The sequence below is a fragment of the Nerophis ophidion genome, linkage group LG05 (assembly GCF_033978795.1).
Source record: "Nerophis ophidion isolate RoL-2023_Sa linkage group LG05, RoL_Noph_v1.0, whole genome shotgun sequence".
Lineage (NCBI taxonomy): Eukaryota > Metazoa > Chordata > Actinopteri > Syngnathiformes > Syngnathidae > Nerophis > Nerophis ophidion.
Genome location: NC_084615.1, coordinates 5398760 through 5422502, shown reverse-complemented (window position 1 = coordinate 5422502; position 23743 = coordinate 5398760). Strand labels below are relative to the sequence as shown.

At 43.1% G+C, this 23743-nt stretch overlaps 1 protein-coding gene across 2 annotated transcripts in view; it reads right to left on the bottom strand.

The window, feature by feature from the left end:
* LOC133552551 (serine/threonine-protein phosphatase 2A 55 kDa regulatory subunit B gamma isoform) overlaps positions 1-23743 on the bottom strand; it is an 82350-nt gene that overhangs the window by 48886 nt on the left and 9721 nt on the right. The window contains exon 3 of one of the 2 annotated variants that reach the window (XM_061899791.1): positions 20529-20685. The exons of the other annotated variant lie outside the window; for it this stretch is intronic. Within the exon in view, the coding sequence (XP_061755775.1) occupies positions 20529-20610 (82 nt within the window). The 5' untranslated portion in view covers positions 20611-20685. The remainder of the gene's footprint in view (positions 1-20528; positions 20686-23743) is intronic. 2 annotated transcript variants of the gene reach the window in all.

The window sequence follows — 23743 nt, the reverse complement described above, 5'->3', positions numbered from 1 at the left end:
ATACTTGGTCAACAGCCATACAGGTCACACTGAGGGTGGCCGTATAAAACAACTTTAACACTGTTACATATATGTGCCACACTGTGAAGCCACGCCAAACAAGAATGACAAACACATTTTGAGAGAACATCCGCACCGTAACAGAACATAAACACAACACAACAAATACCCAGAACCCCTTGCAGCAATAACTACCCCCGCTACCTCCTACCCCAAAACCCCGCCCATGCTCTCTCAGGGAGAGCATGTCCCAAATTCCAAGCTGCTGTTTTGAGGCATGTTAAAAAAAAATAATGCACTTTGTGACTTCAATAATAAATATGGCATTGTTTTCCATCATTTGAGTTGATTTCTTTTGGAAAACCTTGTTGCATTGTTTAATGCATCACAACAAAATTAGGCATGATAATGTGTTCATTCCACGACGGTATATGTTGGTATCTGTTGATATCGGTATGGTTAATTAAGAGTGGGACAATATCGGAATATCGTCAAAAAAGCCATTATTGGACATCCCTAGTATCAACGGTATTGATATTTCAGTATCGATCCGCACATCACTGATTAAAAGTAAGAACCTGCTCATTCAAACGGACCGAGAATGATTTTTAAGAGGTCATCAATGAGGTTTTGGAAACAACGCCACTCGTGTTCCAGGCCGCCTCCTGCCGCGCTTTCAACAGAAAAGGAGTCCGCCGAGTTCAGTTAGAAAAGACAGCAGACGTCCATCAGCTGCGCTCGTAATGAAAGCGGAGCGCGGGGGGATCGTTTACTGAGACTATGCGGGGGATTCAAAAAAAAACTGCAACTCTGCCAATTTTGCCGCGGCCTTGACCGAGATTGAATTTACGACACACTCGTCCTCGCTCATAACACACGGCGCCATCAGACGTTGTCGTCCTGGCTCGGATTCCACGCTTTTCTCATCTCTGTGGCGCTCTCTCCACATTCCATCCCCCCCACCGCCGCTCTGCAGCCCGGCTTGTGGCAAAAATGGGAAGGATGGAGAGGGAAGCGGAGGCGGGGGTTGGTTGCCGTGGCAACAGGCTGGAGTAGCAGCGGTACTCGACACGGTTTGCCGTGTATGAGCGCTCGGAGGAAGTGGGATTAATCAAAGCGGGGAGAAGAAGAGTGGTAGAATATCGAAAGGCGGGGATTCGTGGCTTCCAGGAGTCGCTCCGTTACGGCGGAGCTGGGACAACGGCGTCCTGGCGCAGTGTCGGAGACAAAAAGCCCAGCTAAGCAAAAAGCGGCACAAGACATAAAATATGCAGCGCACGTTCTCCTGATCTCTCTCGGTTTAAAAAAACAAAACGGTGGGGGTTTTCTAGTTCCCACGTCCGGCGGAAAGTTGACCTGGACACGTGTGTGTGGTCAGGAGAAGTGTGTGAGGTCAGGAGAAGTGTGTGTGGGACCGTCAATGTGTCGTGTGCACGTTGCACAGCACCGGCCTCCCACGGTTGGACTGACTCACTGCTGTGTCCGCCATGCAACACCAACAGCCATCAACCAAAAGGCCCGCCAGACACCCATACACGCATTTAAAGGAGCCATATGTATAATGTCGAGTCATCATTAAATGGCCCTGATGAGGCATTATTAAATAATTTTCTCTAGAACTGACGACAGTCGTTCATGTTCATTTCAAAATTAGACTTGCAGCTCCGAAAAGTTTTCATCTCCATGCCCCTCCCCTCCACCGTTTGACCAATTAGAAAGTCGGTGAGTGTGTCACATCCGGGTGGTCAGTTACACACCGCCACCGGTAAAGTTGTTAAACATGTCAGACCTCAGTCAATCTAAAAGTTACCATTCTCAACTTTCATCCATCTTGCTACGCTTACCCGAGGTCCGGTCGCAGCAGCCTAAGCAGGGAAGCCCAGACTTCCCTCTCCCCAGCCACTTCAACCAGCTCTTCCCGGGGGGGATCCTGAGGCGTTCCCAGGCCAGCCGGGAGACATAGTCTACCCAACGGGGTGGACCACCCGCATGTGCATCGGTTGGGGACATCTCTGCGCTGCTGGCCCCACTAAAGACTGGACTCTCACTATTATGTTAGATCCACTATGGACTGGACTCTCACTATTATGTTAGATCCACTATGGACAGGGCTCTCACTATTATGTTAGATCCACTATGGACTGGACTCTCACTATTATGTTAGATCCACTATGGACTGGACTCTCACTATTATGTTAGATCCACTATGGACTGGACTCTCACACTATTATGTTAGATCCACTATGAACTGGACTCACACTATTATGTTAGATCCACTATGGACTGGACTCTCACTATTATGTCAGATCCACCATGGGCTGGACTCTCACTATTATGTTAGATCCACTATGGACTGGACTCTCACACTATTATGTTAGATCCACTATGAACTGGACTCACACTATTATGTTGGATCCACTATGGCCTGGACTCACACTATTATGTTAGATCCACTATGGACTGGACTCTCACTATTATGTTAGATCCACTATGGACTGGACTCTCACACTATTATGTTAGATCCACTATGGACTGGACTCTCACTATTATGTTAGATCCACCATGGGCTGTACTCTCACACTATTATGTTAGATCCACTATGGGCTGGACTCTCACTATTATGTTAGATCCACTATGGACTGGACTCTCACACTATTATGTTAGATCCACTATGAACTGGACTCACACTATTATGTTAGATCCACTATGGACTGGACTCTCACTATTATGTCAGATCCACCATGGGCTGGACTCTCACTATTATGTTAGATCCACTATGGACTGGACTCTCACACTATTATGTTAGATCCACTATGAACTGGACTCACACTATTATGTTAGATCCACTATGGCCTGGACTCACACTATTATGTTAGATCCACTATGGACTGGACTCTCACTATTATGTTAGATCCACTATGGACTGGACTCTCACACTATTATGTTAGATCCACTATGGGCTGGACTCTCACTATTATGTTAGATCCACTATGGACTGGACTCTCACTATTATGTTAGATCCACTATGGGCTGTACTCTCACACTATTATGTTAGATCCACTATGGACTGGACTCTCACACTATTATGTTAGATCCACTATGAACTGGACTCTCACTATTATGTTAGATCCACTATGGACTGGACTCTCACTATTATGTTAGATCCACTATTGACTGGACTCTCACTATTATGTTAGATCCACTATGGACTGGACTCTCACACCATTATGTTATATCCACTATGGACTGGATTCACACTATTATGTTAGATCCACTATGAACTGGACTCTCACTATTATGTTAGATCCACTATGGACTGGACTCTCACTATTATGTTAGATCCACTATTGACTGGACTCTCACTATTATGTTAGATCCACTATGGACTGGACTCTCACACCATTATGTTATATCCACTATGGACTGGACTCTCACTATTATGTTAGATCCACTATGGGCTGGACTCTCACACTATTATGTTAGATCCACTATGGACTGGACTCTCACTATTATGTTAGATCCACTATGGGCTGTACTCTCACACTATTATGTTAGATCCACTATGGGCTGGACTCTCACTATTATGTTAGATCCACTATGGACTGTACTCTCACACTATTATGTTAGATCCACTATGGGCTGGACTCTCACTATTATGTTAGATCCACTATGGACTGGACTCTCACTATTATGTTAGATCCACTATGGGCTGTACTCTCACACTATTATGTTAGATCCACTATGGGCTGGACTCTCACACTATTATGTTAGATCCACTATGAACTGGACTCACACTATTATGTTAGATCCACTATGGCCTGGACTCACACTATTATGTTAGATCCACTATGGACTGGACTCTCACTATTATGTTAGATCCACTATGGACTGGACTCTCACACTATTATGTTAGATCCACTATGGACTGGACTCTCACGATTATGTTAGATCCACTATGGACTGGACTCTCACACTATTATGTTAGATCCACTATGGACTGGACTCTCACTATTATGTTAGATCCACTATGGACTGGACTCTCACACCATTATGTTAGATCCACTATGGACTGGACTCTCACTATTATGTTAGATCCACTATGGACTGGACTCTCACTATTATGTTAGATCCACTATGGACTGGACTCTCACACTATTATGTTAGATCCACTATGGACTGGACTCTCACGATTATGTTAGATCCACTATGGACTGGACTCTCACACTATTATATTAGATCCACTATGGACTGGACTCTCGCTATTATGTTAGATCCACTATGGACTGGACTCTCACACTATTATGTTAAATCCACTATGGACTGGACTCTCACACCATTATGTTAGATCCACTATGGACTGGACTCTCACTATTATGTTAGACCCACTATGGACTGGACTCTCACTATTATGTTAGATCCACTATGGACTGGACTCTCACTAGTATGTTAGATCCACTATGGACTGGACTCTCACACTATTATGTTAGATCCACTATGGGCTGGACTCTCACTATTATGTTAGATCCACTATGGGCTGGACTCACACTATTATGTCAGATCCACTATGGACTGGACTCTCACTATTATGTTAGATCCACTATGGACTGGACTCTCACTATTATGTTAGATCCACTATGGACTGGACTCTCACTATTATGTTAGATCCACTATGGACTGGACTCTCACACTATTATGTTAGATCCACTATGAACTGGACTCACACTATTATGTTAGATCCACTATGGACTGGACTCTCACTATTATGTCAGATCCACCATGGGCTGGACTCTCACTATTATGTTAGATCCACTATGGACTGGACTCTCACACTATTATGTTAGATCCACTATGAACTGGACTCACACTATTATGTTAGATCCACTATGGCCTGGACTCACACTATTATGTTAGATCCACTATGGACTGGACTCTCACTATTATGTTAGATCCACTATGGACTGGACTCTCACACTATTATGTTAGATCCACTATGGGCTGGACTCTCACTATTATGTTAGATCCACTATGGACTGGACTCTCACTATTATGTTAGATCCACTATGGGCTGTACTCTCACACTATTATGTTAGATCCACTATGGACTGGACTCTCACACTATTATGTTAGATCCACTATGAACTGGACTCTCACTATTATGTTAGATCCACTATGGACTGGACTCTCACTATTATGTTAGATCCACTATTGACTGGACTCTCACTATTATGTTAGATCCACTATGGACTGGACTCTCACACCATTATGTTATATCCACTATGGACTGGATTCACACTATTATGTTAGATCCACTATGAACTGGACTCTCACTATTATGTTAGATCCACTATGGACTGGACTCTCACTATTATGTTAGATCCACTATTGACTGGACTCTCACTATTATGTTAGATCCACTATGGACTGGACTCTCACACCATTATGTTATATCCACTATGGACTGGACTCTCACTATTATGTTAGATCCACTATGGGCTGGACTCTCACACTATTATGTTAGATCCACTATGGACTGGACTCTCACTATTATGTTAGATCCACTATGGGCTGTACTCTCACACTATTATGTTAGATCCACTATGGGCTGGACTCTCACTATTATGTTAGATCCACTATGGACTGTACTCTCACACTATTATGTTAGATCCACTATGGGCTGGACTCTCACTATTATGTTAGATCCACTATGGACTGGACTCTCACTATTATGTTAGATCCACTATGGGCTGTACTCTCACACTATTATGTTAGATCCACTATGGGCTGGACTCTCACACTATTATGTTAGATCCACTATGAACTGGACTCACACTATTATGTTAGATCCACTATGGCCTGGACTCACACTATTATGTTAGATCCACTATGGACTGGACTCTCACTATTATGTTAGATCCACTATGGACTGGACTCTCACACTATTATGTTAGATCCACTATGGACTGGACTCTCACGATTATGTTAGATCCACTATGGACTGGACTCTCACACTATTATGTTAGATCCACTATGGACTGGACTCTCACTATTATGTTAGATCCACTATGGACTGGACTCTCACACCATTATGTTAGATCCACTATGGACTGGACTCTCACTATTATGTTAGATCCACTATGGACTGGACTCTCACTATTATGTTAGATCCACTATGGACTGGACACTCACACTATTATGTTAGATCCACTATGGACTGGACTCTCACGATTATGTTAGATCCACTATGGACTGGACTCTCACACTATTATGTTAGATCCACTATGGACTGGACTCTCGCTATTATGTTAGATCCACTATGGACTGGACTCTCACACTATTATGTTAAATCCACTATGGACTGGACTCTCACACCATTATGTTAGATCCACTATGGACTGGACTCTCACTATTATGTTAGACCCACTATGGACTGGACTCTCACTATTATGTTAGATCCACTATGGACTGGACTCTCACTAGTATGTTAGATCCACTATGGACTGGACTCTCACACTATTATGTTAGATCCACTATGGGCTGGACTCTCACTATTATGTTAGATCCACTATGGGCTGGACTCACACTATTATGTCAGATCCACTATGGACTGGACTCTCACTATTATGTTAGATCCACTATGGACTGGACTCTCACACTATTATGTTAGATCCACTATGGACTGGACTCTCACACTATTATGTTAGATCCACTATGGACTGGACTCTCACACTATTATGTTAGATCCACTATGGACTGGACTCTCACACTATTATGTTAGATCCACTATGGACTGGACTCTCACACTATTATATTAGATCCACTATGGGCTGGACTCTCACTATTATGTTAGATCCACTATGGACTGGACTCACACTATTATGTTAGATCCACTATGGACTGGACTCTCACGATTATGTTGGATCCACTATGGACTGGACTCTCACACTATTATGTTAGATCCACTATGGACTGGACTCTCACTATTATGTTAGATCCACTATGGACTGGACTCTCACACCATTATGTTAGATCCACTATGGACTGGACTCTCACTATTATGTTAGATCCACTATGGACTGGACTCTCACTATTATGTTAGATCCACTATGGACTGGACTCTCACACTATTATGTTAGATCCACTATGGACTGGACTCTCACGATTATGTTAGATCCACTATGGACTGGACTCTCACACCATTATGTTAGATCCACTATGGACTGGATTCACACTATTATGTTAGATCCACTATGAACTGGACTCTCACTATTATGTTAGATCCACTATGGACTGGACTCTCACTATTATGTTAGATCCACTATTGACTGGACTCTCACTATTATGTTAGATCCACTATGGACTGGACTCTCACACCATTATGTTATATCCACTATGGACTGGACTCTCACTATTATGTTAGATCCACTATGGGCTGGACTCTCACACTATTATGTTAGATCCACTATGGACTGGACTCTCACTATTATGTTAGATCCACTATGGGCTGTACTCTCACACTATTATGTTAGATCCACTATGGGCTGGACTCTCACTATTATGTTAGATCCACTATGGACTGTACTCTCACACTATTATGTTAGATCCACTATGGGCTGGACTCTCACTATTATGTTAGATCCACTATGGACTGGACTCTCACTATTATGTTAGATCCACTATGGGCTGTACTCTCACACTATTATGTTAGATCCACTATGGGCTGGACTCTCACACTATTATGTTAGATCCACTATGAACTGGACTCACACTATTATGTTAGATCCACTATGGCCTGGACTCACACTATTATGTTAGATCCACTATGGACTGGACTCTCACTATTATGTTAGATCCACTATGGACTGGACTCTCACACTATTATGTTAGATCCACTATGGACTGGACTCTCACGATTATGTTAGATCCACTATGGACTGGACTCTCACACTATTATGTTAGATCCACTATGGACTGGACTCTCACTATTATGTTAGATCCACTATGGACTGGACTCTCACACCATTATGTTAGATCCACTATGGACTGGACTCTCACTATTATGTTAGATCCACTATGGACTGGACTCTCACTATTATGTTAGATCCACTATGGACTGGACTCTCACACTATTATGTTAGATCCACTATGGACTGGACTCTCACGATTATGTTAGATCCACTATGGACTGGACTCTCACACTATTATGTTAGATCCACTATGGACTGGACTCTCGCTATTATGTTAGATCCACTATGGACTGGACTCTCACACTATTATGTTAAATCCACTATGGACTGGACTCTCACACCATTATGTTAGATCCACTATGGACTGGACTCTCACTATTATGTTAGACCCACTATGGACTGGACTCTCACTATTATGTTAGATCCACTATGGACTGGACTCTCACACTATTATGTTAGATCCACTATGGGCTGGACTCTCACTATTATGTTAGATCCACTATGGGCTGGACTCACACTATTATGTCAGATCCACTATGGACTGGACTCTCACTATTATGTTAGATCCACTATGGACTGGACTCTCACACTATTATGTTAGATCCACTATGGACTGGACTCTCACACTATTATGTTAGATCCACTATGGACTGGACTCTCACACTATTATGTTAGATCCACTATGGACTGGACTCTCACACTATTATGTTAGATCCACTATGGACTGGACTCTCACACTATTATATTAGATCCACTATGGGCTGGACTCTCACTATTATGTTAGATCCACTATGGACTGGACTCACACTATTATGTTAGATCCACTATGGACTGGACTCTCACGATTATGTTAGATCCACTATGGACTGGACTCTCACACTATTATGTTAGATCCACTATGGACTGGACTCTCACTATTATGTTAGATCCACTATGGACTGGACTCTCACACCATTATGTTAGATCCACTATGGACTGGACTCTCACTATTATGTTAGATCCACTATGGACTGGACTCTCACTATTATGTTAGATCCACTATGGACTGGACTCTCACACTATTATGTTAGATCCACTATGGACTGGACTCTCACGATTATGTTAGATCCACTATGGACTGGACTCTCACACCATTATGTTAGATCCACTATGGACTGGACTCTCACTATTATGTTAGATCCACTATGGACTGGACTCTCACTATTATGTTAGATCCACTATGGACTGGACTCTCACACTATTATGTTAGATCCACTATGGACTGGACTCTCACGATTATGTTAGATCCACTATGGACTGGACTCTCACACTATTATGTTAGATCCACTATGGACTGGACTCTCGCTATTATGTTAGATCCACTATGGACTGGACTCACACTATTATGTTAAATCCACTATGGACTGGACTCTCACACCATTATGTTAGATCCACTATGGACTGGACTCTCACTATTATGTTAGACCCACTATGGACTGGACTCTCACTATTATGTTAGATCCACTATGGACTGGACTCTCACTAGTATGTTAGATCCACTATGGACTGGACTCTCACACTATTATGTTAGATCCACTATGGGCTGGACTCTCACTATTATGTTAGATCCACTATGGGCTGGACTCACACTATTATGTCAGATCCACTATGGACTGGACTCTCACTATTATGTTAGATCCACTATGGACTGGACTCTCACACTATTATGTTAGATCCACTATGGACTGGACTCTCACACTATTATGTTAGATCCACTATGGACTGGACTCTCACACTATTATGTTAGATCCACTATGGACTGGACTCTCACACTATTATGTTAGATCCACTATGGACTGGACTCTCACACTATTATATTAGATCCACTATGGGCTGGACTCTCACTATTATGTTAGATCCACTATGGACTGGACTCACACTATTATGTTAGATCCACTATGGACTGGACTCTCACTATTATGTTAGATCCACTATGGACTGGACTCACACTATTATGTTAGATCCACTATGGACTGGACTCTCACACTATTATGTTAGATCCACTATGGACTGGACTCTCACTATTATGTTAGATCCACTATGGACTGGACTCTCACTATTATGTTAGATCCACTATGGACTGGACTCTCACTATTATGTTAGATCCACTATGGACTGGACTCTCACACCATTATGTTAGATCCACTTTGGACTGGACTCACACTATTATGTTAGATCCACTATGGGCTGGACTCTCACACTATTATGTTAGATCCACTATGGACTGGACTCTCACTATTATGTTAGATCCACTATGGACTGGACTCTCACACCATTATGTTAGATCCACTATGGACTGGACTCTCACTATTATGTTACATCCACTATGGACTGGACTCACACTATTATGTTAGATCCACTTTGGACTGGACTCTCACTATTATGTTAGATCCACTATGGACTGGACTCTCACACCATTATGTTAGATCCACTATGGACTGGACTCTCACTATTATGTTAGATCCACTTTGGGCTGGACTCACACTATTATGTTAGATCCACTATGGACTGGACTCTCACTATTATGTTAGATCCACTATGGACTGGACTCTCATTATGATGTTAGATCCACTATGGACTGGACTCTCACTATTATGTTAGATCCACTATGGACTGGACTCTCACTATTATGTTAGATCCACTATGGACTGGACTCTCACTAGTATGTTAGATCCACTATGGACTGGACTCTCACTATTATGTTAGATCCACTATGGACTGGACTCTCACTATTATGTTGGATCCACTATGGACTGGACTCTCACTAGTATGTTAGATCCACTATGGACTGGACTCTCACTATTATGTTAGATCCACTATGGACTGGACTCTCACTAATATGTTAGATCCACTATGGACTGGACTCTCACTATTATGTTTGATCCACTATGGACTGGACTCTCACTATTAGGTTAGATCCACTATGGACTGGACTCTCACTATGATGTTAGATCCACTATGGACTGGACTCTCACTATTATGTTAGATCCACTATGGACTGGACTCTCACTATTATGTTAGATCCACTATGGACTGGACTCTCACACTATTATGTTAGACCCACTATGGACTGGACTCTCACACTATTATGTTAGATCCACTATGGACTGGACTCTCACACTATTATGTTAGATCCACTATGGACTGGACTCTCACTATTATGTTAGATCCACTATGGACTGGACTCACACTATTATGTTAGATCCACTATGGACTGGACTCTCACTAGTATGTTAGATCCACTATGGACTGGACTCTCACTATTATGTTAGATCCACTATGGACTGGACTCTCACTATTATGTTGGATCCACTATGGACTGGACTCTCACTAGTATGTTAGATCCACTATGGACTGGACTCTCACTATTATGTTAGATCCACTATGGACTGGACTCTCACTAGTATGTTGGATCCACTATGGACTGGACTCTCACTATTATGTTAGATCCACTTTGGACTGGACTCACACTATTATGTTAGATCCACTATGGACTGGACTCTCACTGTTATGTTAGATCCACTATGGACTGGACTCTCACTATTATGTTAGATCCACTATGGACTGGACTCTCACTATTATGTTAGATCCACTGTGGACTGGACTCTCTCACTATTATGTTAGATCCACTATGGACTGGACTCTCACACTATTATGTTAGATCCACTATGGACTCGACTCTCACACCATTATGTTAGATCCACTATGGACTGGACTCTCACTATTATGTTAGATCCACTATGGACTGGACTCTCACTATTATGTTTGATCCACTATGGACTGGACTCTCACTATTATGTTAGATCCACTATGGACTGGACTCTCACTATGATGTTAGATCCACTATGGACTGGACTCTCACACTATTATGTTAGATCCACTATGGGCTGGACTCTCACTATTATGTTAGATCCACTATGGACTGGACTCTCTCACTATTATGTTAGATCCACTATGGACTGGACTCTCACTATTATGTTAGATCCACTATGGACTGGACTCTCACACTATTATGTTAGATCCACTATGGGCTGGACTCTCACTATTATGTTGGATCCACTATGGACTGGACTCACACTATTATGTTAGATCCACTATGGACTGGACTCTCACGATTATGTTAGATCCACTATGGACTGGACTCTCACTATTATGTTAGATCCACTATGGACTGGACTCACACTATTATGTTAGATCCACTATGGACTGGACTCTCACTATTATGTTAGATCCACTATGGACTGGACTCACACTATTATGTTAGATCCACTATGGACTGGACTCACACTATTATGTTAGATCCACTATGGACTGGACTCTCACACTATTATGTTAGATCCACTATGGACTGGACTCTCACACTATTATATTAGATCCACTATGGGCTGGACTCTCACTATTATGTTAGATCCACTATGGACTGGACTCTCACTATTATGTTAGATCCACTATGGACTGGACTCTCACTATTATGTTAGATCCACTATGGACTGGACTCTCACTATTATGTTAGATCCACTATGGACTGGACTCTCACTATTATGTTAGATCCACTATGGACTGGACTCTCACTATTATGTTAGATCCACTATGGACTGGACTCTCACACTATTATGTTAGATCCACTATGGACTGGACTCTCACTATTATGTTAGATCCACTATGGACTGGACTCTCACTAGTATGTTAGATCCACTATGGACTGGACTCTCACACTATTATGTTAGATCCACTATGGACTGGACTCTCACTATTATGTTAGATCCACTATGGACTGGACTCTCACTATTATGTTAGTATTATTCAATAAATATATTTATAAAGGATTTTTGACTCTTTGCTATTTTAGAATATTTTCTAAATAATCTCAGGTACCCCTTGGCATACCTTCAAGTACCCCCATTTGAGAACCACTGGTCCGAGGGTTAGGAATGTTAATACATTTCTATTTTCTGTATGGAAAAACCAAAGATATTACGGTAAACTTCACAGCTTCCACTGCCTAAACATAGCCGAGTGTTTTTTTTTGGACAAAATATACAATCTTCGTCATGACTCGGGTGGGGGGGGAAGAGTGGGTGTATGCACCAGAGGGAGTGGGAACTCCCTTCTTTCATGAGGAGAGCCACAATAGGGACAAGGAATGGAGCAGACGCCCCACCGTCCCAATTACGGATATGTCAGCTTTGGGAAAACATCGGCCATTAAAGCTTGGCCAAAAACACACACGCCTTGAAAGAGAGGAGAAGGCCTCGCTCAGCAGGAGATGTTTGTGTACATGTGCTGGCCAGTGTGTGTGTGTGTGTGTGTGTGTGTGTGTAGCACGTGCACCCGGCATACTTTCTTCCTGTGGAGGTGTGCACAAGTGTGTGTACTTAATGACCCTGTAGAGAAATAAAGAAACAAACAGGGAGTGGGGGGGGGGGGGGGGGGTGAAATTGATCCCTGTCCTGCAGTTTTGTTGTTATCAGGGAAAAACGGAGTGTGTGTGTTAAGAGAGTGAGGAGTGATTTAGAGACAGCACAAGACGGGGAAGCAGAACTGATGTGATCCTAATGTGACTTAATGGACTCAAACCATTGCAAGCAGCATGCTTGAAAAACAAGTTTAATTGTGCTCAGGCAACGCTAGCGAAAAAAAAAAAGAAGAACATTTCTATCTGCTGCCACACAAGCCCTGAAAGTTTGGAAAATGATGAGTACATTTCCCGCAATTGGGTGCCTTTCTATTCTCAGCTTCTAACCTCTTTTGGCCGTCTTTTTGACACCGACATGTCCCATGTAAATGTACCACTGACGTTTTTGTTTATTTAAAGCAGGGGTGCCCATTACGTCGATCGCGAGCTACCAGTCGACCGCGGGGGGTGTGTCAGTCGATCTCCAGCCAGGCTTTTAAAAAAAATAGACCTAAAAATGAGTGATCATCAATCTTCACCAAGACGTCACTTAAATGACATTCACGGTACCGGAGGGTCTTGTGAGATGACGCTGGCTGCTGCAAGATCATTATTATGAAAATATGACCGAGAGGAAGGTGAGAAACACTTTTTATTTCAACAGACTCTCGCGCCGTACCTTCCGTCAAAACTCTAAAGGCCGACTGCACATTTCCTATCTTCACAATAAAAGCCCTGCTTCATGCTGCCTGCGCTAACTAAATACAGAGTCTCGGAAAACTGGCGTGCACAAGCGATCCCTCAGAAAGCTTTCCGAGACTCTTATTTTGTTAGCGCAGGCAGCATGAAGCAGGGCTTTTATTGTGAAGATAGGAAATGTGCAGTCGGCCTTTAGAGTTTGGACGGAAGGGACGGCGCGAAAGTCTGTTGAAATAAAAAGTGTTTCTCGCCTTCCTCTCTGTCATGTTTTTCATAATAATGAACTGACAGCAGCCAGCGTCATCTCACAAGACCCTCGGGTGCCGTGAATGTCAATCAAGCAAGCTACGGAATTTGCCGCCAATGTTTTTCTTGTAAAGTGTATGGAAGCTGGATGAATTAGATGCCAAAAACCAACCACTTTCATGTGGTATTGTACAGAAAGGACAACTTTTTTTCTCCTCCATTTGAAAATGTGGGCGTTATCATCATTACTGTCTGATTCCAATCAATGCAAGTCATCAGAATCAGGTAATACACCAACTTATATTCTTGTCTTCGTGAAAGAAAGACATCTATATGTGTTACACATGCTTGTATTATCATTAAACACATTTAACTTGTTTACAAAAATGTCTCTTTCATAAATAAATAAATATAAATGATATATATAAATGAGGTAGATCCCCTCGAGTTGGTCAATTGAAAAGTAACTCGCCTGCAGAAAAAGTGTGGGCACCCCTGATTTACGACATCATTTACCAACATTATTATTAGAGATGTCCGATAATGGCTTTTTTGCCGATATTCGATATTCTGATATTGTCCAAGTCTTAATTACCGATACCGATATATACATCCGTAGAATGAACACATTATTATGCCTCATTTTGTTGTGATGCCCCGCTGGATGCATTAAACAATGTAACAAGGTTTTACAAAATAAATCAACTCAAGTCATGGAAAAAAATGCCAACATGGCACTGCCATATTTATTATTGAAGTCACAAAGTGCGTTATTTTTTTAAACATGCCTCAAAACAGCAGCTTGGAATTTAGCTTGAGACGGTTGAGGTGGGGGGTAGGGATTAGCAGGGGGTGTATATTGTAGCGTCCCGGAAGAGTTAGTGCTGAAAGGGGTTCTGGGTATTAGTTCCGTTGTGTTTATGTTGTGTTACGGCGCGGATGTTCTCCCGAAATGTGTTTGTCATTCTTGTTTAGTGCGGCTTCACAGTGTGGCGCATATTTGTAACAGTGTTAAAGTTGTTTATACGGCCACCCTCAGTGTGACCTGTATGGCTGTTGACCAAGTATGCCTTGCATTCACTTGTGTGTTGGAAAAGCCGTAAATATTATGTAAAAAAAGTGCCTTTACGGTTGTTATTGGTGCACTACGTCCGTGCACACAGTGGCGTTTTAAAAAGTCATAAATATTACTTTTTGAAACCAATACCGATAATTTCCGATATTACATTTTAAAGCATTTATCGGTCGAAAATATCGTTAGTCTGAAATTATCGGACGTCTCTAGTTGATACCAGATCTTTATGCTCTAATATCGATTCTTAAATCAACATATTGATACTTTTGATACTTTAGTTCAGGGGTGTCCAAACTTTTTCAGCCAAAGGCCACACTCAAAAGTGAAAATATGTGGTGGCCATATCGATATTATTTTTATTTTAAGAACTGCTGAAAACAAATTTTGTTTCAGCTTTGTGTTATTGGTGACTAAATATTAGGGATGTCTAACAATGGCTTTTTTGCTGATATTCCGATATTGTCCAACTCTTAATTAACGATTCCGATATCAACCGATACAGATATACACAGTCGTGGAATCAACACATTAGTACGTCTAATTTTGTTGTGATGCCCCCCTGGATGCATTAAAGCAGGGGTCTCCAACTCAATTGACCTGGGGTCAATTGGATCATTTCCAATATTACATTTTAAAGCATTTATCGGCAGTCCATATTATCGGACATCCCTAATTATTGAAAATGTCATTTAAAATGATACAACACACATGCAAAGAATTGAGAAAATGTTTCCCATTTAGCAACTCAACCCTGAAGCCACGCCCCCTATGGTAATGGTACTCTAGAACTACAACTGGTTCGGAACTAACAGTGATTGGATTGTAATCATCCGAATATGATTAGCAGCAAAGTAGAAAACCCAAAACCAGTGAAGTTGGCATGTTGTATAATTTGTAAATAAAAACAGATAGCAAGAGTTGTCACAGGGGCATTTTTACCAGTGTGTTACACGGCCTTTCCTTTTGACAACACTCAGTAAAGGTTTGGGAACTGAGGAGACACATTATTGAAGCTTTTCAGGTGGAATTCTTTCCCATTCTTGCTTGATTTACAGCTTAAGTTGTTCAACATTCCGGGGTCTCCCTTGTGGTGTTTTAGGCTTCATATTGTGCCACACATTTTCAATGGGAGACAGGTCTAGGCCGGTCTAGTACCAGCACTCTTGTACTATGAAGACATGCTGTTGTAACACATGGCTTGCTGAAAAGAACAGGGGATTCCATGAAATGGCAACATATGTTTCTCCAAAACCTGTATGTAACTTTAATGGTGCCTTCACAGATGTGTAAGTTCTTAAAGTGTTGGACAATTTGCTCAGGAATTTGTTGACAAAGTGGTGACCCTCGCCCCATCCTTGTTTGTGAATGTCTGAACATTTCATGGAAGCTGCTTTTATACCCAATCATGGCACCCACCTGTTCCCAATTAGCCTGGATGTTCCAAATAAGTGTTTGATGAGCATTCCTCAACTTCCATCCATCCATCCATCCATCCATCATCTTCCGCTTATCCGAGATCGGGTTGCGGGGGCAACAGCCTAAGCAGGGAAGCCCAGAATTCCCTCTCCCCAGCCACTTCGTCTAGCTCTGCCCGGGGGATCCCGAGGCGTTCCCAGGCCAACGTGTCCTGGGTCTTCCCCGTGGCCTCCTACCGGTTGGACGTGCCCTAAACACCTCCCTAGGGAGGCGTTCGGGCCGAACCACCTCATCTGGCTCCTCTCGATGTGAAGGAGCAGCGGCTTTACTTTGAGTTCCTCCCGGATGGCAGAGCTTCTCACCCTATCTCTAAGGGAGAGCCCCGCCACACGGCGGATGAAACTAATTTGGACCGCTTGTACCTGTGATCTTATCCTTTCGGTCATGACCCAAAGCTCATGACCATAGGTGAGGATGGGAACGTAGATCGACCAGTAAATTGAGAGCTTTGCCTTCCGGCTCAGCTCCTTCTTCACCACAACGGATCGATACAACGTCCGCATTACTGAAGACGCCGCACCGATCCGCCTGTCGATCTCACGATCCACTCTTCCCTCACTCGTGAACAAGACTCCTAGGTACTTGAGCTCCTCCACTTGGGGCAGGGTCTCCTCCCCAACCCGGAGATGGCATTCCACCCATGAGAGCCAAGGACTCGGACTTGGAGGTGCTGATTCTCATCCCAGTTGCTTCACACTCGTCTGTGAACCGGTCCAGTGAGAGTTGAAGATCTTGGCCAGATGAAACCATCAGGACCACATCATCTGCAAAAAGCAGAGACCTAATCCTGCAGCCACCAAAACCAGATCCTCTCAACGCCTTGACCGTACCTAGAAATTCTGTCCATAAAAAATATGAACAGAATCGGTGACAAAGGACAGCCTTGGCGGAGTCCAACCCTCACTGGAAATGTGTCCGACTTACTGCCGGCAATGCGGACCAAGCTCTGACACTGATCATACAGGGATCGGACCGCCACAATAAGACAGTCCGATACCCCATACTCTCTGAGCACTCCCCACAGGACTTCCCGAGGGACACGGTCCAATGCCTTCTCCAAGTCCACAAAGCACATGTAGACTGGTTGGACAAACTCCCATGCACCCTCAAGAACCCTGCCCAGAGTATAGAGTTGGTCCACAGTTCCACGACCAGGACCAAAACCACACTGTTCCTCCTGAATCCGAGGTTCGACTATCCGGCGTAGCCTCCTCTCCAGTACACCTGAATAAACCTTACCGGGAAGGCTTTATCCAAATGTGCTAATAATGGCAAAAAAATAACAGTTCTCCAGTTGGAACATTAAATATCTTGTCCTTGCAGTCTATTCAATTGAATATAGGTTGAAAAGGATTTGTAAATCATTGTATTCTCTTTTTATTTACCATTTACACAACGTGACAACTTCACTGGTTTTGGGTTTTGTAGAAAGCCGTCGTTGTTGATCGCAGAGTGAATCAAGCGTTGTTGTTGGGGACATCCATCCATTCATTTTCTACCGCTTATTCCCTTTTGGGGTTTCGGGGCGCTGGCGCTTATCTCAGCTACAATCGGGCGGAAGGCGGGGTACACCCTGGACAAGTCGCCACCTCATCGCAGGGCCAACACAGATAGACAGACAACATTCACACTCACATTCACACACTAGGGCCCATTTAGTGTTGCCAATCAACCTATCCCCAGGTGCATGTCTTTGGAAGTGGGAGGAAGCCGGAGTACCCGGAGGGAACCCACGCAGTCACGGGGAGAACATGCAAACTCCACACAGAAAGATCCCGAGCCTGGATTTGAACCCAGGACTGCAGGAACTTCGTATTGTGAGGCAGATGCACTAACCCCTCTGCCACCGTGAAGCCCCAAGTGTTGTAAATTAGCTTTGGCTGCAAATTGGATAACTGTTGCAAATATCTGTTTCTGTATCTGTCCCTCTTTCAAATAAGTTAGGGAAAAAAAGTGCTAACTAGCGAGCTTGTTTCGGCGCCCCTGATCGTCTCCCTGTCCTGCATTTCACTACGCCGTTTACGCAAGAAAACAGACTGAGGCGAGCATTCACAAATTTTTGGATTCTATTTTTTGATATTTCATTCATCAAAACGCGGATTTGAGGATTGAGGATTTTCACATGCCTGAATTTGATGGACGCTCAATGCTGAATGAAATGAGTCATGTTGGGTAAACAAATACATTTCAACAGATTTGCAAGACTACTATTGAAAAAAAAAAAGATTAAGCGCTTAGGGATTTACGCCCCAATTTAGCCACTGAGGATATTGAAAAGTCTGATCACGTGCACATAGTAGAATGTAATCCTCTGGTATCTTTGACTGAGCCGCTCAACACTGGAGAGCAAGTCTAAAAATGAGACTGAAGAAGAATTATAAAAAAGGAGACGGCGCCTCATCTCGTCAAACTATTTAAAGCAGGGGTGCCCATTACGTCGATCGCGAGCTACCAGTCGACCGCGGGGGGTGTGTCAGTCGATCTCCAGCCAGGCTTTTAAAAAAAATAGACCTAAAAATGAGTGATCATCAATCTTCACCAAGACGTCACTTAAATGACATTCACGGTACCGGAGGGTCTTGTGAGATGACGCTGGCTGCTGCAAGATCATTATTATGAAAATATGACCGAGAGGAAGGCGAGAAACACTTTTTATTTCAACAGACTCTCGCGCCGTACCTCCCGTCAAAACTCTAAAGGCCGACTGCACATTTCCTATCTTCACAATAAAAGCCCTGCTTCATGCTGCCTGCGCTAACTAAATACAGAGTCTCGGAAAACTGGCGTGCACAAGCGATCCCTCAGAAAGCTGGCGTGCACATCACTTGTGCACGCCAGCTTTCCGAGACTCTTATTTTGTTAGCGCAGGCAGCATGAAGCAGGGCTTTTATTGTGAAGAAAGGAAATCTGCAGTCGGCCTTTAGAGTTTTGACGGAAGGGACGGCGCAAAAGTCTGTTGAAATAAAAAGTGTTTCTCGCCTTCCTCTCTGTCATTTTTTCATAATAATGAACTGGCAGCAGCCAGCGTCATCTCACAAGACCCTCGGGTGCCGTGAATGTCAATCAAGCAAGCTACGGAATTTGCCGCCAATGTTTTTCTTGTAAAGTGTATGGAAGCTGGATGAATTAGATGCCAAAAACCAACCACTTTCATGTGGTATTGTACAGAAAGGACAACTTTTTTTCCCCTCCATTTGAAAATGTGGGCGTTATCATCATTACTGTCTGATTCCAATCAATGCAAGTCATCCGAATCAGGTAATACACCAACTTATATTCTTGTCTTCGTGAAAGAAAGACATCAATATGTGTTACACGTGCTTGTATTATCATTAAACACATTTAACTTGTTTACAAAAATGTCTCTTTCATAAATAAATAAATATAAATGATATATATATAAATGAGGTAGATCCCCTCGAGTTGGTCAATTGAAAAGTAGTTCGCCTGCAGAAAAACTGTGGGCACCCCTGATTTAAAGGAATCAATCTCACTCTCGCACACCATCTGGGTTAAAAATACCAAGGCTGGTACAGAAATAGCGGCAGGAGAAATGAACGACACAAAAGCTCCACGCCCCCAAACTCATGTGGCTGTGCGACTTTTCGGGAAGAGAAGAGTATAGAGCACACACCTTCAGTGTAAGAGGCAAACGGCTCAGGCTCCAGAGAAAGGGTAGTGATGTCGGAGCACAGCACCTGGATGGGACTCAACATCCTGGGGGAGGACTCCGGGGTGGAGAGGGGTGGACAGGATGGGCGGAGCTCTTCAGGCTATAGCCAGGAGCAGCCCTGCAAGAGGAGCAAGGATGGAGGGGAGGATAGGTGCAAAGGGAAAGGGGGATGGGGTCGGAGTTACTACATTACCATATTTGGTCATGAGTACTCACCAAAGAAGACCGAGAGGCGGTGTATTTATGATCATAAGACTCAAGTGGTGTTGGGGTTTTTTTTTAGGTTTTGCATGGGGAGGAGAAAGTCATGCAGGGTAGACACATACAGTAGAAGAAGCTAAATGAACATTTGTGAAGTTCATGGTGGCTCCCTCCCAAAATAATGTACATCAGATAAGCCCCATTTCTTCAATAAATCACTTGGGGCGTGTTCCTTAACTCTAATAATAAACATGAAGTACTCTCTCAGCTGAGAAAATGAACCTCCACAGACACTATATAAATACAGTTGGTATTTTTTGGGGGGGGTATTATCTCGAATACAAAAGAAGGAAGGCATCTTGATTTTGATCCATTAAATATTTAGGACAGGGGTGCCCACACTTTTTCTGCAGGCGAGCTACTTTTCAATTGACCAACTCGAGGGGATCTACCTCATTTATATATATCATTTATATTTATTTATTTATGAAAGAGACATTTTTGTAAACAAGTTAAATGTGTTTAATGATAATACAAGCATGTGTAACACATATAGATGTCTTTCTTTCACAAAGACAAGAATATAAGTTGGTGTATTACCTGATTCTGATGACTTGCATTGATTGGAATCAGACAGTAATGATGAAAACGCCCACATTTTCAAATGGAGGAGAAAAAAAGTTGTCCTTTCTGTACAATACCACATGAAAGTGGTTGGTTTTTGGCATCTAATTCATCCAGCTTCCATACACTTTACAAGAAAAACATTGGCGGCAAATTCCGTAGCTTGCTTGATTGACATTCACGGCACCCGAGGGTCTTGTGAGATGACGCTGGCTGCTGCCAGTTCATTATTATGAAAAAATGACAGAGAGGAAGGCGAGAAACACTTTTTATTTCAACAGACTTTCGCGCCGTCCCTTCCGTCAAAACTCTGTACATTTCCTATCTTCACAATAAAAGCCCTGCTTCATGCTGCCTGCGCTAACAAAATAAGAGTCTCGGAAAGCTGACGTGCACAAGTGATGTGCACGCCAGCTTTCTGAGGGATCGCTTGTGCACGCCAGTTTTCCGAGACTCTGTATTTAGTCAGCGCAGGCAGCATGAAGCAGGGCTTTTATTGTGAAGATAGGAAATGTGCAGTCGGCCTTTAGAGTTTTGACGGAAGGTACGGCGCGAGAGTCTGTTGAAATAAAAAGTGTTTCTCGCCTTCCTCTCGGTCATATTTTCATAATAATGATCTTGCAGCAGCCAGCGTCATCTCACAAGACCCTCCGGTACCGTGAATGTCATTTAAGTGACGTCTTGGTGAAGATTGATGATCACTCATTTTTAGGTCTATTTTTTTTAAAAGCCTGGCTGGAGATCGACTGACACACCCCCCGCGGTCGACTGGTAGCTCGCGATCGACGTAATGGGCACCCCTGGCTTAAATCATGTATAAAAGCAGATACATTTTTTGGGGACTGCATATTCTCCGTCACTGTAATCGCAAACGGTTACCTGAAAAACGGAGCAAGTTGTTTTGGGGTCAGGGATCGGGTAAATGTCTACGTCAAAGATGCAGAATGAGGAGACTCTGATTTGTGTGCCCGCTGGAAAATGTATACTATAAAATACACCCATACGGTACTTTGGATAAAACTGAAGCTATCTCTGAGCAGATAAATGCATTCAATTCAAGAATTCCATCAGCCCTTTCGCACTTTAAGGACTCACCCTCATCATGGAGAAGACACGACCAAATGCACACAACGCAGCCCCAAAACCGGAGACGGTCAACCCGGCCATCGGGAAAAAAAATGAAAACGTACAAAACAAGAATCCCATCACCAATAACGATCCTTGCGCAACGAAGGACAAAGACTGGACTCCATGACCTCTCCGGAAGGCTACGTATACTGTGTCACAGACAATGTCCTTTGTTAAATGTCAATAAACACAAGTGCCTGTGTAAATATTTCATGTTTATATGTGAATGCAGCTAATATATGTACAAAATATAAATGTGTCCAAAAATGAGGTGGATGCCGCTTATATTTCGGTGCGCTCTAAAGCTAGGAAATCACGGCCATGGCACTAAAAAAAAAAAAAGAACCTGCAATAGAGCAACATTTGGGATTGTTACCCTTCTATGGCACACAATACTGAGCTTTTTTCAAATAAATAATGAATAATGTACCCTCAAAAGTGGATAGAGGCTAAATATTTGGATGACTAATTCTTTCTGAGCATTTAAAGCAAAGCCTCATCCATCCCCGGAGATCATTCTGACTCCAGTCAGAGCGCGGCGCAACAAAGGTAGCTACTGAGGAGAGGACAAGGGAATAAAGAGAGGAAGGTAGAAGAGATGGAGAGATGTGGGGAGGGTAGGAATGCTGGAGGAAGGTTAAGTACCCTTTCTTTGTTGGCCTTGAAGGCCAGGAAACCCCCCATAGGAAGATCTTCAGACATACTCGTATGCACGCACAGATACTTTGAGGACTGTGCAATGAGGGGAGATAGAGAGCGGGGGATGGAGGAAGGGGAGTGGCCCGCACACATGAAGATGAGGCAGGTAATGAATCATTTAGTTTGTTTGTGACAGGAACTGACTGAGTGGTCCTCTGACATTGATGCACTCATTGTTCTACAACAGGGGTGCCCATTACGTCGATCGCGAGCTACCAGTCGACCGCGGGGGGTGTGTCAGTCGATCTCCAGCCAGGCTTTTAAAAAAAATAGACCTAAAAATGAGTGATCATCAATCTTCACCAAGACGTCACTTAAATGACATTCACGGTACCGGAGGGTCTTGTGAGATGACGCTGGCTGCTGCAAGATCATTATTATGAAAATATGACCGAGAGGAAGGCGAGAAACACTTTTTATTTCAACAGACTCTCGCGCCGTACCTTCCGTCAAAACTCTAAAGGCCGACTGCACATTTCCTATCTTCACAATAAAAGCCCTGCTTCATGCTGCCTGCGCTAACT